This window comes from Betta splendens, chromosome 5, assembly GCF_900634795.4.
Source record: "Betta splendens chromosome 5, fBetSpl5.4, whole genome shotgun sequence".
In the NCBI taxonomy this organism is placed as follows: domain Eukaryota; kingdom Metazoa; phylum Chordata; class Actinopteri; order Anabantiformes; family Osphronemidae; genus Betta; species Betta splendens.
Window position 1 is genome coordinate 14,149,821 of NC_040885.2, and position 18,749 is coordinate 14,168,569.

At 46.7% G+C, this 18,749-nt stretch overlaps 1 protein-coding gene across 2 annotated transcripts; it reads left to right on the forward strand.

Moving 5' to 3' along the window:
• Nucleotides 1–185: 185 nt before the first annotated feature.
• LOC114856403 (mitogen-activated protein kinase kinase kinase 12-like) lies at nucleotides 186–18,185 on the forward strand. Of its 2 annotated transcripts, none has more exons than XM_029152344.3 (14): nucleotides 186–471; nucleotides 8,937–9,469; nucleotides 11,129–11,312; nucleotides 11,419–11,610; nucleotides 11,704–11,862; nucleotides 13,156–13,314; nucleotides 13,425–13,533; nucleotides 14,649–14,758; nucleotides 14,871–14,987; nucleotides 15,240–15,377; nucleotides 15,465–16,173; nucleotides 16,418–16,485; nucleotides 16,660–16,960; nucleotides 17,046–18,185. In XM_029152344.3, the coding sequence occupies exons 2-14, from the start codon at nucleotides 8,977–8,979 to the stop codon at nucleotides 17,130–17,132; spliced, it is 2,826 nt and encodes a 941-aa protein (XP_029008177.1). In that variant the 5' UTR covers nucleotides 186–471; nucleotides 8,937–8,976; the 3' UTR covers nucleotides 17,133–18,185. The 2 variants fall into 2 exon arrangements, with proteins under 2 accessions (XP_029008177.1, XP_029008176.1); XM_029152343.3 differs by lacking the exon at nucleotides 186–471 and adding an exon at nucleotides 7,411–7,684.
• Nucleotides 18,186–18,749: the final 564 nt, after the last annotated feature.

The window sequence follows — 18,749 nt, forward strand, 5'->3', positions numbered from 1 at the left end:
AAAATATTTTACCATTGACTTGAGAATAAATTGTTCATAAATTACTGTAGCTATTTTTTAATATTACGGAGATGACTAGTTTTCAACTAATCCAGAAAGGATTTAATTTGCAATTGTCAGCGTTGTAGCGTCAGATTTGCTTTGCAGTGTGTAGTCAAGGAACCCGGGGGCGATTTCAAAATAATGGAATGCAATGAATTTAAATGGAGACGTCAGCTGTCACATTTCAATCGCGGCAGTGTCATTAAGGAGGGTCAATGCAGCGCTCACCCCAGCTCCCGTTGTCGCGATATTACCTTCAAGGTTTATTGACAAGGTAATTAGCCAGATGGGACCCTTGTGGTAGCCAGGCTGAACGGAGGTGCCGCGGCTTTTATGTCTTCCTCCTGCGGAAGAACACAGCTATTCACCCCTCGTTTACTAAACCAAACAGTCGCGTGTCTTCGTTTAGCAACGCCGAGCCTGCAGAAGGTAGGTTTGTCATCAATTAATATGCTATATGAGCCCTGCTTCCTGCTCAGACGATTCATCTTTCCAACGCTGATCTTCCTCGCCATGTGAGCACACATTGCAGAAACAGACAGGCGGAATTCGTCGCAATGTTCTTTCTTTCCATATTCGGGGACAACGGGGTGTCATTGGCTGTTTTGATCTGTACATCTAGTATTTTAATGTCAGATTGCGTTGCCAGCAGCCAGGTGGCGTTGCGGGTCAGCTGAGAGGCTTTGACTGCGTATCACCAGCTCACTTGGCACATTGACAACTCTTTTATTTCAGCCTAATCAACTCGATAAAGATTGATTTGAAGAGGGGCTCCCATTTTCCTGACAGGTTGAGTGCAAGGTTTTAATGGAAGAAAGGCCTTTTAACGTCAGTTTACTGCTTTTTGTATAATCTATCTAATATATCTATTATTTACTTTAAAAAAAACTAATGTGAGAAAAGTAAAAACGAAAAACGTTGTATATTTTAAAGAAAAAGTGTAAGGGAGGAATTTGGTAAAATATTTAGATTTGGTTGAAACATTAAATTTTGAATAAATATAGCATTTCACAAAAAATGTCGTTACATATTAAATTGCTGATAAAAATAGATTCAGTATTTGGCTTTGAAATATAATTTGAGTCCCCTGAGTGAAAGTAGAAAAAATCTTTAAGTTAAATTGATTCAAATTTTGTCTTGTTTTGTTTGGCTAATTTGTTTTTATTTCTTGAAGTCTAAGAAGTTCTGGAAGTTTAAGAATTTGAATAACTTGTTTAACTATAATCTGTTAAATTCCTTTTTTGTCACACGGCATCCCTTTTCAACCGCACACTGCATTCTAGATAAATGCATTTTATACCTCTTACTTGGCTTCAGTGCACTTAATCAGCACCATGGACAGCGCACTACGTTGAAAAAACAGGCAGAAGTTCCTTGTGATGTTGCAGAGGATGCGTCTCTTCATTTCAGCTACTAGTTTGTGAAACAACAATAATGTTTTCCACTTAGATCCTGACATTTTTACTGTGTATTCACTTTCATCACAGTCTTGTAACAAATACTACTTGGCCACCTCAGTTGAATGAATCACTCCTAATATGGCTAATATATGATTCAGTGAAGAGGGCTATTAGCATAACTGTGTAATTGGTGGCTGGTGTTTCTCTAGAATACAAATTTGGGAAGCAATGGCCACCGTGGTTGAATATATTAGGTAAGTGTAGGATCAGTTAATTTTGTGTGTGTTCATGGGTTACTGATACGCATCTATGAATATTACAGCCTGTAGTGCTGTTAACCTGATTGACCATAATGCAAGTCTTCTGTGTGGCCGTGCTCTGTCACACATCGTTATTTGCATGGGTTCATGTAAAAGGGAACCCCTTTGTTGCTATTCCTCAGGCTTCTTCCTGCTTATTTTTCTGTTTGGGTTTGTGTGAAGACCTGTGAAACATAGTAAGTGGGTTATGAGAACTAACAGTTTAAACAATAGATATGTGATTTATGATGAATGTAGTTGCTTTTGTGAAATATAGTTGTCTCTGTTAAACTATGCCATGTTTATACATACATCTATATACACTGTGTATAATTGTGTATATGTTTGATGTCACTTTTGCTTCTCTTTGTGGTGCACTGTATGTGCTCCATCTTCCCAAAAATGAAATGAGTCACACTCACATAAACCATCTATAAAAGCTCCTGAAATTCGTGTTTGGTTGGATCCACCAGCCTCCTGCTTTCGGTGCTGAGACTGGTCAGTGAGCCTGCTCCCCATTGGCTCGCACCACACCATGAGATGCAGCTGTGGGTGGTGGCCAAGGACACGTCACACTGCTTCCAGTTTTACACAGAGCGATGATGGGAAATGAGCCTGCCCTGGCTTTCCTTTAAAGGAAAAGCAAAGCAGGGTTCAATCAAAAAGTCAATTATTTGCTTCAGGCACAGTGTATGTCACATTCCCCTGTGGCGTAACACTGCAGCGGCTGCTTTGAAGGTGGAGGCTGTGGATGTCAGCCAGACAGCTGAATAACAAAAATTAAATATTTATACCTACAAAAAATGAATAACAACACTATGTATTCAAATTACATTACAACAGCATTTCAACCCTGAATATTGATTATGTTAGTTACAACAGAGAGAAATGTAATTTATTGGTAAATAACACTCCATAAAAGTAGATACAAGATGAAGAAGATAAAATAGTATTATTTTATGACCTTTTTTAAACAATTCCATTGAAGCTAAATTTATTCCTGCCTCTTCTGTTTTCAAATTCTCTCTGACTGAGTGAAACATATTTGCAATGGATAACTTTAAACAAGAATAATTAATGAGTTGTTTTTGAATTTTATGATTTAGTTTTATATGCGTTTCAGAAAAGATGCATAGTACAGTAGTTGCTTTTGCTTTCTTGTCTTGCGTCCTGAGAAATAACGCTCATTCACATAAAGTACACAGTCGATGTAATGAGATGTTATTTAACGGCCCTGCAGCTAAAAAAGAAAAGCCCTTTAAAACAACAACCCAAAAATCCTGAACATAATTATTAAGGCTTCCCCTGTGACAGCTGGTGAGCCCCTTCACTTGAGGGCATTTGGGAAGTGTAGTTAATTCAATGATAATCGTGACCATGGTTTACATATATTATCACTTTAATTGCCACCTGTGCTACACAATTATACCATTACCAATTACTTTACTAGACCGTTGGAGATAATACATGCCTTTCTTGGTACAACTGAAGCCACTAGACGTTCCGAGAGGTCTTCCATTGCAATGAATTGGCCTTTTTGGTTTCTAGACGTAGAGCTGTCGAGGACACGCAAAACGACTCTATGTAATGTGAGAAGTCAGGGAATAGCACGTTGTAGGTGGACGTATATAAAATACTGTGTGTGAGCAAGGAAGTACTCTATGTGCATCCATCCATTAGAATGCAGAGTGCGTCCTCCCGAGTGAGTCACTCCCCCCCCCCCCCCCCTCCCTCCCTCCCTCCCCGCCCGTCTACGTACCTCACACCACCAGCAGCATCTAACTGCAGTCACCGCCTAATATTACGCCTCTGACTTCACCCAGCCAACTGAGGATTCTGTTTCCACGGCAACACGCTGCCGACCCCCCACCCTCCTCCACCCCTTCTTGGCACAGACCACGTGACTTTCAGGAAGGCTTCTCCAACCTCCCCTGCGCGCGCGTTAACCCTTGCCTCGCCGGGGCCACTGCCGGAGGCTGCTCACAGCAGGCAGCCAGGCCGGCTTCCACCCTCTCCAAGGTTTCAAAGCCGAGTCAGACACACATCTAATCTCCCTGGAAGATCAAAGCAGTGCTTGATCTAAATGTTGGATTAGCATAATTTAGAACACCCCTTAATAAGTCAGTAAGGTTCTTCTGTTAGCCATCTCTAATCAATATTTTATGTTAACAAAGGGTCACCTGTATTTGAAGGGATTTGCTATTAGTGATGAAACCTGCCATTTCCGTATGTTCTAGAGTTGTACAACTTTAAACTCAGTGTTTTGGCTTTCTCTGGTCTTGGTTAAGTGCTTTTCATCAATCAGATTATTTTCAGAGTTATGTCCTCAGCACAAAATGGCAGAGACAGAGTCACTCCGGCTCCAGGATAAGACGGGGCCCAGATCCTGTCACTAAATATGATTTATATGGCCACATAGGTTGGTTGTATAACCCTGTGTTAGCACACTTGCCCTAATATGGTAAGAGCTGATAAAGACATCCATCCTTTTACAGAGGTTTGAGGCAGAAGGAGGGACCTTGACTTCCATCAATGATCTCACCAAAATATTGCCTCACTGGCTCGAATGTCTCCTCAGCATCCTGTTGGGAGACAAGTTCATTGTGTGTGCATCTCTGCGCACACACCTGCGATCAATGGATGAACTTTATGAATGAAAGCTCTGCAGACAGGAGGTGAGATCATTGTCTTGAAATGGAGGATACCCCCACCCACGACACCTCCCCTACCCGCCCTCCAACACTGGTCGGCGCCAAGCTTAATGAATCCCATCACTGGACGCATGTGGATGCAATGGAGTGGCATTGTGGGCTTTGAGCATCAGCTTCCTTCTAAAGACAGGATTGCTCCTTCCTCGACCAAACCTTTCTTTTTTTGTGAAATTTTTAAAAGTGTCTTTGCCATGATGTCGAAGCCTCCATTTCCCAGATATCTTTGCTTCTTTTGTGCGCGCTCCCATTAGGAACAGACGAGTGGATTGGATGATTGGATGCCTATTCAGCAAAGGTGACAATGAGCAACACAAGGGGCTCTTGGTGAGGATCCATAAATAGACTCTCCAGGGATTCCTCCCCTCCAACACACACACACACACACACACACACACACACACACACACACACACACACACACACACACACACACACACACACAGACAATGCTCCAATCCACACCCAAACCCCACACACCCCTGTTCTCTACCCCATTCCATTCCACCTAAACCACACCAGGACAATCTGACCAGTTGGCACCAGGCCTCATGCTGCATACTGTACACTCATAGTCTGAGGCATGTATGTACACACAGAACACACACTATTCCTTCCACTGCAGGCTTTTGTTAAATCCCCCCTACAGATTAGGAGGCATGTTGCCAGTCACCACAGCATTTTGCATCAGTCATTTGGATGGAGACCACACAGCGTCTCCTGTACCATCATTCCTTCAGTAGTCTGATTAAAGCCTGGCACTGTTAATTGGGCAGATTTCATTGATTTTCTCTTACTATTTGCAATAATCTGAGGGAGTGACTAACTCTGCTCCAATCTGCAGGAGTCCCACTGAATGGGCTGTAGAACAGCTGTCACTTTGTATTTTTTTTTTTTGGGGGGGGGGGGGGTTTATCTGAGGAGTGATGCCCTGCAGCGTTCGCTCAGTGCTTCGTTCAGCTGGAGTAACCACAGCAGAAGCTGCGTTCGTGGACATCAGAAACAGCAGCGCTGATCCTCCGAGTCCCCGAGCAGCACCGCTGAAAAGCTGCTCTGCAACTACAAGCGCCAATAAATAAATCATGCAGAAAGTTTTTCTGAGGGAGAACAAAGCATGTGCAGCTCTGTTCTCACTGCCTTAAGACACGGTTGGGAGAGATATGGACGGCAGAAAATAACAGGAATGATTAAGTGGTTGAGGTTTTTCTACTGCGTTTAATGTTAAAAACCTAAAATATTAATAAACCACATTTTGGTGTGTTCTTTGAAAGTGTTTGGTGGATGATGTTATGTCTAATTTTAAAATTAAACCATAAAAGCCAAGAATAATGAAGTTAAACAACTAAACGTACAGTATCTCCCTGACAGTGTCTCACTGTGATGTTTAATTAGACATGTTCTAAAACATTTAGCTGATTAGTTAATTAATTGCTGTATTGCCCCTTTTGGCATTAGGAGCTAATAATGTACCATTATTAAAAGCCTCAATCTGTCTCTGCTTCTGTAAACCACAAAACAAATTTTCATTTGGCAAGACTTCAGTTGGAGGCAGAAGGTTCACTCCAAAATTTAATAAATAACGCAATCTTTTTATATTTATATTTCCTTTTTTTCTCGAAATGTGATTTTGCTGGAGGTTCAATTATGTTTTTTTTCATCAGGATTTCATGAAGAGGGAGGGAGGGGGTCTCTGAAAGCTAGTGTGTGAACAGGTTTCTCAGTCCCACATGGTCTGTCTCTGCACCAGTTAGGGTTTCCCTGCTGTCTACAAACAGCGCGATGAGGTCATCGTTGGGATTTAAGCCCAACACGAGCTTAATCTGGGAGATAAGGACAGGATTTGGATTTAGCGCTCAAAGAGGGTCGTGTCGTTACAACCATTTACTCTCAGTACATTCACAGCTCAGACGTGGGAGACCCAGCTGTTTCACCAGCCAAGTAGTTTGACTCTTGGAAGATTCTCCAGTGTTTACACTGATTTCATGATCCCCATCTTGGCCTGCGGAGCCTCCGTTCATGATGCAGGACTCCACTGCACTGAATGTGTTACAGTAGCTGTATGATCTGCCTGAGAGTGAGTTATGCAGCAGGACTTTCCCGTGAATTACATCTCAAACAACTGAAATTTATAGATTAGTTTATTTAGAACTATATGGAATTATGTTTTACGTGCTAGTTGCCACTTTCTGCTCTGATGACATTTTTACTTGGTTTTCCATTTGTCGTGAAGGAGCTCCCACAGATGTTAACTTTCTTTTTCACCCTCCAGTCCAGCTCATCCCCAAAAAACTCTTTTAGCGTTCAATCAGGTGATTGTGGGGGTCAGGTCTTCATCACTAATGATGGCACGCCACAATAGCATGTTTTAATTAAACAACAATAATAATGAGTAATGTTAAAGACCAAATGTGATTTGCGGCACTTGTCTGAATTAGTGGGATATTTTCCTTCATTCAGGTTAATTAAAGTCGCTCAGGGGAACAAACCGCGCCTGGGGAAAGTCCCATTTAGGTTCTATGTGTTCAGTCCCAGTCTCTTCGTCTCAGAGAATTGGGTCAGTGGAGATTGGAGACGATAATAATAAAAAACGACCTGCCGTCCTTCCTTCACATCCCCTCTGTGGCAGACGGGATACTGCTCGCAGATTATGCACCAATTAAACCCGATGCAGAGCGCGTTAATAGGGTTTGAGGGGATTTTCGTGGCGCTGTCCAGTCAAAAGCTGCGTGCCTGGGGGATGACATCATTTTGATCGCCTCACATACCGGCCGACCCCCCCTCTTCCCTGCCCGAAAGGTAGCCTCGTTCATGCACACCAACCCCGTGTACCTGCGCTTGTCCCGTGTCTCACCGGGCTGAGCGCGTCACAGCATCCCCGCCCCCCGATAGGCGGCCGCCGAGGATGCCCCCCCCCCTCCCTCCTCCCCTCGCTGCTCCTCGGTCGTGTTTACTATAGGTGGGATAGTCGTATAAATTCCTGAGTGTGCGCAGATCGCACGTTCGGAGGCTGAAGGGGGATGCGCACAGGCGAGAGCGCAACCGAAGCCAGGGAGCGCACATATCTGTGTTTACTGTTCACTGGAATAAGCAGCGCCTCGCCGCACGCCGAGAAGGGACGCGTCCGAGCCGAGAACGGGCGAATTGCCGTGCAGCGTTTGTTAGGATAAAACCCTGCAAGTGGAACAGTGCGCGCATTCAGCGACACCAGCGATGGAGCTCAGCTGTCGGCACTGAGGTAGGCAACGTTGCACAGCGGCAGATGACGGGCAGGTAGAGCGGAGCAAGGCACCAGCAGCACCAGCAGCACCAGCAGCACCAGCAGCAACGCCGCCCGTGTCCTATCATTCACGGCCGACGTGCTTGACTGCGGCTTCGGCGCTGTCAGTGATGCTCCGCCGACGCGCCGCGGCGTCTGAACTGCGCGAGATGCGAGGGGGGGGCGGTGATGCGCGCGAGGAAGCTCTCCGACGCATCCGGAGCGCGCTGGCCTGTAACCGAGCGCAGCCTGCCGCAGCTGATGCCTCGACAGCAATAAAGTGCGAGCAGGAAGCGGGGCTATTAGGAGAGCCAGGAACCAGTCGGATGTGAATGATGTGTGATGATGCGAGATTTGAGGCACCAGATGTGTCTCGGTGGTTGGTTTGAGAAAATGATAATGTGGATGGTGGTTGCGGACTTCACGGGTTCGTGGCTGTGTGTCTCACCGGAGCTCAGTAAACTGACTTGGATATCACAAAAATATATTGAAATGATGGACAAAGAGGCTCCATGTTCATGTCATGGCTTAAGGTGCACAACAACTCCACTACTCCAGTGCTGTAATGGAGTTTGGTTGTAGTTAATCGCTGTTCAAGGCTGCCAACTTCTTGCCTTGTTTGTGGCAGACAGAGGAAGGGGAGTGGGTCCCTTCCAAAGGCAGACACAGAGAAATCATGCCTTTTCATCCACCTTGGACGAATGACGAGCCTCGAACACGCTCCTTGTAGCCGTCACGTTGCTCATTCTGTGTGGCCTAGGTAATAATCTCAGAGCACAGCAGTCTGTTACTCCAATGCTGTGATGCCGCTGTGTGTGGGATCCGTGCATTTTTTTTTTATTGGTGCTGCTTCAAAGAGGCTGCTCTTTTGTCCTTTAGCCGCATCCTGGACCCCGTTCCACGTTCCAGTATTGATTTGATGTCTGCAGACACAAGCGATCGGTCGTCAGTTGATTCAGATGCACACGTAGCACGACGACCTACTTTCACCTCCTTGTTTCTCACAAATAACAAGGTTGTACTTATGCATCTGTAAAAAGCATATCTGTGATGTTGATCATAGAAGGAGGCACCTGGCTGCTTTTGGAGTTCATTGCTAACTTTAACACTATCACAGAGTTTTTACACAGATGCAATATGGACAAGTAACCTCAATAGTATTAGTAACTCAGTAACAGTTTCTGTCTTCCTGTCCTCCCTCCTCTTCTTCTCTGTGTCTGGTCCTGTCAAGGTTCCCCTGTCTCTCATTGTTTGGATGACTGCAGCCACTCATGGCGCTCATTCATGAACCTCGCGCCCCCTCTCCCTCTCTCTCCGGTTTCAACACTCCCCTCTCCGATCCTCCATCCTTCCGGCGGCTCGATGCCGAGACCCCCTGCACCCCGGAAATGGACCTGACCCCGACCCAGTGCGTCCTTCGCAACGTCCTCTCCATAGACACCGGGGCGGCGGTGGAGGCCGGGGTCCGGGGGGGGGAGGCGCAGACGGCCGGGCACAGCCAGACGCCGGGAGACGAACAACAGGAGCACTTTGCCAACAGCGTCCTGAAGCTCCACGACCACGACGGCAGCCCTGGAAGGACCGAGGGAGAGCGGCAGGAGTCGGACACCAGCGCCGTGAGGAGCCAGGCGGACGACGCCAGGCTTCAGTGCCAGTCCACCGGAGGGGGAGGGGGGTTTCTGGAGGGGCTCTTCGGGTGTCTGCGGCCAGTCTGGACCATGATTGGCAAAGCCTACTCCACGGAGCACAAGCACGACCTGGACGGTGAGTCCAGAGGCCCCGTGCACACACAGACACATCTAAACACACTCACGTCAATGGCTGCTTTTAGTTTTCCTATAAAAGCAAAAAAGCTCGTCTCGCTTTATCGCCAGTGAAAAGCTTTGATATGCTAATGAAATGATCGTATCCTCCTGTTTAATTACATTAAACAGTATGACTCCCACAAAGACCTCGCTGTAAACAAACACTTTCCTTGACGTGGATGCGCTTCAGCCAGAGAGAGACTCTATCAAAGCTGCAAAGGGCTTATTTTCCCCCTGACACCCTCCATTTCTTCTTCGCCCATAACCCCCCCCCCCCAACACACACACACACACACACACACACACACACACACACACACACACACCCTCCCTCCTACTAAACCCCCCCCCAAATGAAACTAGCTCCCTGTGACGCTGTGTTGTTTATGTCTGCAGCCACTACAATAGCTCAGCGCTCCCCCGGGACCCCTCTGCCAAATCTGCTTCATGAATTATGCATGGCCACGTTCTGACCCCGCACCTCTCGTCTCTATTAACGCAAAGCTCGCACGCGCACAGGCCCACGTACGTGGATGAACGCCCGCAGATAGAAAGTCTTCACGCCCAGCGCTGACATGAAGATGCAGATATATCACGGAGCAGAAGGCAAACTTGATGAATGAATATCGGGCACGAACGCGGCGGTGTTTATTGCCTTCTGATACTGTAGCACCCTTTGACCTCCACCCCCCCCCATTGTCTCCTCTTTATCCTTCATTGCTATCACTCCCGGCCTATCTGCACCTCGCTGCTCCCCTCCGCTGTGCAGAGTCACACGCGGCGTGAGGAGCAAAGTGGATATGACGAAAGTGAAACAAATAGGCGTAGTGCAGCCGACTGCCTGACAATGCCCCATTATTGGGCTTTGATTGCAAGACACAATGTGGCACAAAAGACAGCGGGGAAACGATCTGCCTTTTATTGATGCTGAAGGACTGTGGGGCGTCTGGTGATGTGTTAAATTTCCCCAATTTTACAGATCAGTCAAAGACCTTGGGAAAATCCTGGTGTATCAGATGTTGGCTTTATTGTGGAAATGTGAAGGGCTCATTAGTAGCTGAGCCCTCAATCAGCCACTGCGGAGCATTAATCATTCACAACGCCCTTATTAATATGATAAATGCGTCTCCATTTTCTTCCCCCGTGTCAAGAACAGCAGCAGATCAGGCTGTATGTTTTCTCTGCATTAATAGTCTGTCTCTGGCCACATGGGCTCATGGGGAATCACCCCTACCGCCCCTCCACCTCCCGCCTCACATCCACATCCTAGGCTTTTAAAATCCCTCTCTTCCAGCCCCCTTCCCAGCGTTGGACCCCTGTTTTGCGTCAACCTCACAATGGCACTAAGCAGGATTTAAGAGGCTGATGGAGAATTACCCACAGGAGATTAGAGCTCCCTGTCTGTCTGCCGGCACTCCCCAAGTCTCAGGTTAAGAGGAGGTTCAACAGCAGAACAAGACACCAACGCGGGTTCTCACACTGTGTGTTTTTGAGCTACATCATGGCTGCATCTCTACGGAGGCTGCACTCTCCCCAGTTCTGTCTGTGCGTCTGTAATTTATGCTGCTGCACAAATAAACCCACCGACCGTTTTACCCACCCCCTTTCCCAATGTCAGAAGCATGGGAGGTCCCGTTTGAGGAGATATCAGACCTGCAGTGGGTGGGCAGCGGAGCCCAGGGCGCCGTCTTCCTGGGGAAACTGCACGGACAGGAAGTGGCAGTGAAGAAAGTGAGAAACATCAAGGAGACGGACATCAAGCACCTGCGCAAGCTCAAACACCCCAACATCATCACATTCAAGTCAGTAGAAATCATTACTAGGAATAAGATATTGCAATAGGTTTCCCATTAAAATGTTGTGTTATGACGTGAACTCAAGCCTCTACATGTTTTTCTACACTTGCAGGGGTATTTGTACTCAGGCTCCATGTTACTGCATTATCATGGAGTACTGTGCCCAGGGACAGCTGTATGAGGTGCTGCGGGCCGGCAGGAAGATCACGCCGTCGCTGCTGATGGACTGGGCCATGGGCATCGCTGGCGGCATGAATTACCTTCACCTCCACAAGATCATCCACAGAGACCTCAAGTCGCCAAAGTGAGTCCCTTAGACCCGCTGGAAAAAAAAGAGTGATTGCAGCGTAAACGAACAGTTCTAATCACAAGGTGACGCATCGACGTGTGATTCCAGCATCCTGATCACGTACGACGACGCGGTGAAGATCTCTGACTTCGGCACGTCCAAGGAGCTCAGTGACAAGAGCACCAAGATGTCGTTCGCCGGGACGGTGGCCTGGATGGCGCCGGAGGTCATCCGCAACGAGCCCGTCTCAGAGAAGGTGGATATTTGGTAAGCAGCAGACCTCGAACGCAGCCTGTGTGCAGCGGGAGTGAACCTGCATCATGGGTCTTATCTGTTGCGGAATCAACACAGAATCCCATTAGTTGCAGCCTACTACAGTGGAGAGCGAGGGATCCTATTTCCACCAAATCTATTCAGTGTTATGTACAATATTTCATTACATGAAATCCTATAGGGTCTCTGCCATATCTGATGTGCTGCCCCGCGTGAAGCTCGGCCCAGTACATTCCACCTCGTCTCTCCCATCCCTGTCCCGTCCCACGTCCCTCCATCACTCTTCCTCTCCATCCTGAAAGGAACGCTGGCTAATTTAATAATTGATTTGCCAGATGCTGCAGTGCTCAGGAGAGGCTGGAATAACCTTCGGAGCCTGCAGATGGTTTGGCCCAGAGCCAGCAGTGCATTAGCAGAGAAGTGAAAATAGGATTACAAAGCTTTTGATGTAGGAGGAAAGCAAAGCACAAGATACACTGTACATTTTTGTTCAAATGTATGTAAATCACTAGATCATAGGTCATAACTCGGAAGGAAAGTAGTCTAATGTTAGTAGTCTAAAACATTAGTGGAAATCTAATCTTTGACACATAGTGTATTATTTTTTGTACCATAAGAGCACCTGCCATTTAACAGTTATGCTAAAATAAACAGTAACACCGGGCAAACCTACGTTTCCTTAAACTCACCTAATAAATATAAATAAAAAATAAATAAAAATAATAATAATAATACATTAAAACATAAACTGATTAGTAATTTGACAAATAATAATATTTGTTTTTTTCCAACATGAATACATGAACTTCCCTCTATTCAAGTGAAGAAGAAAAGTCTTCTCTTCATGTGCACATCACGAATCATAAACAAGGAGATGGAGAGATTCTAAAAATATGCACGAAAACCAAACATCACACACACCCACAACGTGATGCATGTGATGCTATTGGAGCCTTAGATGCTGCATATGGTCGCTATGGCAACCCATAATCGCCAACAACAGACTTTCCTTAGTTACCATCCCTGTGGGTCTGCTCGTACAAAACAGTTCATCCATTAAACAGTAATGTATAGATTAAAAACTGCATTTGGAAAATGTGTATTGATTTTTATTTTATTAATAAACCCTACCACTAAAAAAACATTAAAATAAAAATGTAGTTGCACTAATATCGGTGACAAAGGCAGAATTAATTTTTCAGAAGACATCCATCGAGCCACCTTTCATCAGTTCACATCTTTTTTTTTTGATGCATCTGAAATTAGATGTGCCACATCTGTATGCAGGTCGTTCGGCGTTGTGCTGTGGGAGATGCTGACAGGAGAGGTGCCCTATAAGGACGTGGACTCCTCCGCCATCATCTGGGGAGTGGGAAATAACAGCCTGCAGCTGCCGGTGCCCGATAGCTGTCCAGAGAGCTTCAAACTGCTCCTGAGGCAGTGCTGGTGAGCAGACGGAGGGGGGAAATAATGGCTGGAGCCATGTAGTAAAAGTGAAGGGACGGAAAGTAAAACAATATTTAACAAGGAGCCTATTCCTGCGTTTCCACCCACAGGAACTGCAAACCAAGAAACAGGCCGTCCTTCCGACAGATTCTGCTGCATCTGGACATTGCCTCGGCGGACATGTTGTCCACGCCACAGGAAACATACTTTCAGTCTCAGGTAGACTTGTTTTTTTTTCTTAATTTATGTTTCATGTCAAGCGTCACTTCTCATGGTCATGGTCAAATAAACAAACATATAAACGGCTCATTGGACGAGCTCCGCTGTGAAGACGGGCAGGGCGGCGTGCTCAGCTGCACCGGGGCCCCTCAGGAGCCCACTAATAACACCTGTCCCTTCAGTGGCGACACTTCATTGTCGCTTTCTCGGCCTTTGTTTCCCGTCACATGCGAGCGCTGATTTGTGGCGAAAGTGACAACCTCTGGCCTGAAAGGTCTGCATATGATGGAGCAGGAGGGCGTGTGCGCCTGTAATTGGGTGGGGGTGGGGATGACAAATATCCCCCAACCGGGCACTCGAACAGATGAAGCAGAGGAGGGATGGAAAAGTATAATTGTGTGGGAGATACGTCTTCACTCTGCCGTGCAGAACCATGCAACTCATGCATGTATAATTCCAAAACACACGGCTAAGGTTGTGTTTCATCTTCGCTGCCAAGACCCTGTCTTATCTCCCATGATGCACAGCACAAACCTCTTTCACTCTCCCCACTTATCCCCGATCCTTTATTCCTCCCTGCCCCCGCCTGCGGCCCTCCTCGGTTTCTCTCCTCTCGGCCCCATAATGGATTTTTCTTGTGACGTTAGAAAGAAGTATTTGCTGCTGGAGTGTATTGATTGCTTTAATGGTAGGGAGCAAAGAGCACAGAGACAGAAAGAGGGGACTGAAGACATAGAGGAGTGCACGCGGGAGTCCATTAGCTTAATAAGAAGCCTCACTAGTGCGTAGACATACACACGCACGCACGCACACACACACGTATTTGCACGCGCTCATACCTGACGTCTTTTGTCTTCTGATGTGACAGGTATCAGATAACTGCTGTCATGCTCCACTGTGTACAAGAAAGTGCTCATGCTGCATTTTTTGCGCATCAGAACAGCTCGTGTTCGTTTTTTTTCTCTCCGAGTATTGATTGGAATCTGAAAGACTAATGTTTCAGTGATAAGGCACAGACACGAGGGAAACAGCTTAATTGTAAAATATTAAGTATTTAGTTACCTGTTAGTCATTTCTGTGTGATCTGACTGATGTTTTCAATGCCGCCCCTCCAGGTGGAGTGGAGAGACGAGGTGAGGCACCACTTTGAGAAGATCAAGTCTGAGGGCACGTGTCTTCACAGGCTGGATGAGGAGCTGATCAAACGACGCAGGGAGGAACTCAGGTTAGACGGAAAGAGTGCGGGTTCGTTCCCAGCGGGAATGGAAAAGTACTGAGGTGTGAACAGATATGCTACGATGGAATATGTGCGTTCATGACCCCCCGTCTCCACACAGACACGCACTGGACATCCGAGAGCACTATGAGAGGAAACTTGAGAGAGCCAACAACCTCTACATGGAGCTCAACGCCATCATGCTGCAGCTGGAGATTAAAGAGAAGGAGCTGCTCAAGTATGGAAACAGTGGCATTTATTTCTACTTTTGTCCAAAGTAACACACAAATAGAGGTTAGAAACCGAGAAGAGGCGGAGCAGCATGCAGTAAAACCTTAGGTTTTGATTTCCTGCAATTAACAGGTTGCTCTCCATTAATTCTGATTAAGCTCGTTGTATTTGTAGTATTAAAGCGTGTTGATAAAATGTGCAGTTCTGAGGATCCACTGACACCCATTCAGTAATTATTGGCTTTGCGTTTCGCCACCAGGAGGGAACAGTCGCTGGACAAGAAATACCCAGGCTGCTTCAAGCACCACAGCTCCAGACAGTCGACGTCCTCCAACTCCATGGAGAAGCTCATGAAGAAACGCAACATACCTCAGAAGCTGCCGTCGCACAGCAAGAGGTGAGATGAACGCTCACCTCAAAGCTAAAGTGGGACTTTATAGCACATTACTTACTTTGAAAACACTTGTGCCCGTGTTCTTTTCAGGCCAGACTTACTGAAGTCAGAGGTCATCCTCCCCAAACTGGACTCTTCCATGACGCAGGTCACGATCCCCAACAAAGGCTCCACGTCCCCTGGACGCTCACGTCGAGGAAAGCCCCGCTACAGGAAGGCTGGGAAGGGCAGCAGCGGGGACCTGGCTCAGCTGAAGGCCACCCTCTCTTCATCTTTAGCAATGGTGAATGCCACCTCATCTGTTCCCAGCAGCAAGCACCACCTAGACCCCAGCGCAGCTCTCCGAGGCCTGCAGCATGACCTGCTGCTCAAGAAGATGTCCTCCTCCAGCCCCGACCTCATATCAACCACCCTGGAGGCCGAAGGCCGGAGGAAGGGCCAAGTGAGGCCGGGGCTGGATAGAGCCGGCAGCCAGAGTGCCTCCGCCGGGCTGGGGGAGAGCGGGACTGGAGAACCAGAGGAGGGGCCGGATGTGGGTGTCGGTCCCGATGACCTGGCAGAAACGCCTCCACGCAGTGACACGCCCAGCGAAGACGCAGCTTCGGTCCCGTTCTCCAGCAGCCCCGACTCTCCTTGTGGCAGGGGGGCGACTGCAGGCAGGGCGTCCGTGCTCGGGCCCCCCCGGGCGCCCCATGAGGGTGAGGAGAAGGAGGAGGGGATGGTGATAACGCGCTCCCCCAGAAGCCAGAGACTCACGCCTGCGGCGCTGTTGTACAGGGCGGCGGTCACGCGGAGTCAGGTGAGAATCAGTGGCCACAAAATGAAACCGTGTGTTCCTGCAGAGAACTAACAGTAAAACACAGTGGGAATGTGTGATGATACAAAAATGTTCTAGAATCAAAAATACTACTGATGATACGGTCACTCAGATTGCTGGTCACGGTCGTGTGTAATTATACGTAGTCGGGGCAGTATTTGGTGCCGACACGCACTCAAGCAGGTGAACACTTGTGCTTCACACTCACTGTAAACTGTCTTCTCAGAGGCGCGGCGTGTCTTCAGAGGAAGAAGAAGGAGAGGTGGACAGCGAGGTGGAGTTGCCGAGGAGACGGTAAGACCTGAAGAAGGCACCACATCTACAGACTAATGCTGTAACAACACCGCAACGAAATGAATGAGACAAACATGAATGTGTTTAACATTCCTCTGCGTCATTGAATGCGCCGTGTTGCGTTTAAGTGTTCAGGAATGCCGACGTATCGTCTCTTTCGTTTCTCGCCCTCAGGCGCACCGTTAGCATGACCAAGTGCCAGTCCCTGTCCACCTTCAGCTCAGAGAACCTGTCGGTCTCCGACGGCGAGGAGGGAAACACCACCGACCACTCGCACAGCGGCACGCCGGACGTCGTCAGCACCAACACCGACGAGCGCCTGGACGACAAGAGCGACGATCTGCTGTCTCAGGGCTCCGAGATCCCCGCCGACCCGTCTGACCCGACCCAGCTGGGCTCGGACGGGTTGTCTGAGAAGGAGGCTGCTCTGAGACACGTGAAGACGCAGCTCAGTACAAATGAACAAAACTACGAGGTGGGCAAATGGAGCGAGAGGAGAGGTGAAGCATGTCAGACAGTGGCAACAACACCCCACTAACTAATGTTCTGATCCAAACCAGGGCCTGTACGATGACTCGGACTGTGACAGCGCAGAGCTGGACCATTCAGGCAGTGCAGAGCCCAGCCAGCCTCCAGCCAACTGGTGAAAACACGGCACCTCAGCCCACTCAGACAACTGCAGATGTGACCTCTGATGCTGCCTCTTGTGTGGACATTAAAAAGCTCTGGGTCATGGTCAGGGACGTTGCAGAGAAAAAGGAAATGAAGGTCTGCCTCAATCACATAAGGAACATAAGACACAAGGAAAAAAAATCTTTTATCGTGGAAATACACATGAGATAAACGCATCACGTGGATGTGAGCCTGAATCGGAGCACTACAAGGCCACAGCAGCTGCCTCCTCCTTTCCCTCAATAGCAACTGACCTAGGATCAGCTTTGCAAAAACCCATTAAATGACACCTCAGTGACATGAGCCTCAGGCAAGGAGGCCTTGACTTTCTTTTAATTTGGAATTTTATATCATAAATGTGTCGTGTCATTTCACACGGTGTCATATGTGAATGTGTGATTCGTATCAGGGCTTCCGTTACACGTCAACGTGTCATAGGTTAACATTGCTGTTACAGCCCCTGATAATGCAGCTTGCACTTATTTTTTTTTCTGACCATCATTGTATCATATTGTCTCTAATTTTATGCACTGACTTATTTATAGTTCATTTACAGCTAATTAATGACGTTTTAAAAGCAACTTTTCCATTTACATTAATTTATAATTGCGACATGGATTTTGTTGCCGTTTTCTACTTCTGTGTTTTATTACCAGTGTAAATATGTGATGTACAATGAACAAATTTTTAAAACGTGAGATTGTATAATTTAAAGGTGCTGATGTTTTTGATCGGGCGGCATTGCGCTATTTGAATCTCCAAAAACTCACAGTAGTAGAATGTACTGTAGTTGCTGCTCACGGGTGAGCATCAAAACACAGACAGCAGAGCAGCAGCATATGAACAAAGAAACAGCAATATGTCTGCGCTGCTACCGTATGACCCGTCATGTCACAGATGTGGCTTCATTCAGGAAAAACATGCTTTTATTGCATGCATTATAATGTTTGTTTATTTCCTTTTCTGAGCATCAGAACAGCTTTATTGTGATAAAGGTGTATGTATATATATATATATATATATATATAGAGATATATAGAGAGATAGAGATAGATAGATATATATAGATAGATATAGAGATAGATATAGAGATAATATATATATATATATATATATATATATATATATATATATATATATATATACACACATACACACACCAATATAGCACTGTCGCTGTTTGTGAACCACCATCCACAGGAATAATGAAAACTCTAGATTTCTGGCAGACACCTACAAACACTGCTGATTCTGTGCTGTGTATTTTCACTGAGTCACAGGCTTATCTAAAATCAAAGCAAGTAAGCGTTCAGTAAAAACTCAGAACTCGGCTTCTGTTCTGCAGTCTGCTCATGACATCATCGTGCATGACAGGATGCGTCTACTTTATCATTGCCTCGGTTGGGAAGAGGTTTAGACAAAGATTATTTAAGACGTTGGCCAGTGCGTTGTCATTCCTCCTGAATGTGTAAAAGCTCTTTCATATTAACACAAACTTAGGTCTTCGGCCTCTTGAAGCCTTTATAATGTACAAGTAGTCCATTGTGACCGTCCAACGGAACAGTTCCATCTAATCAACTCCAGATCACACT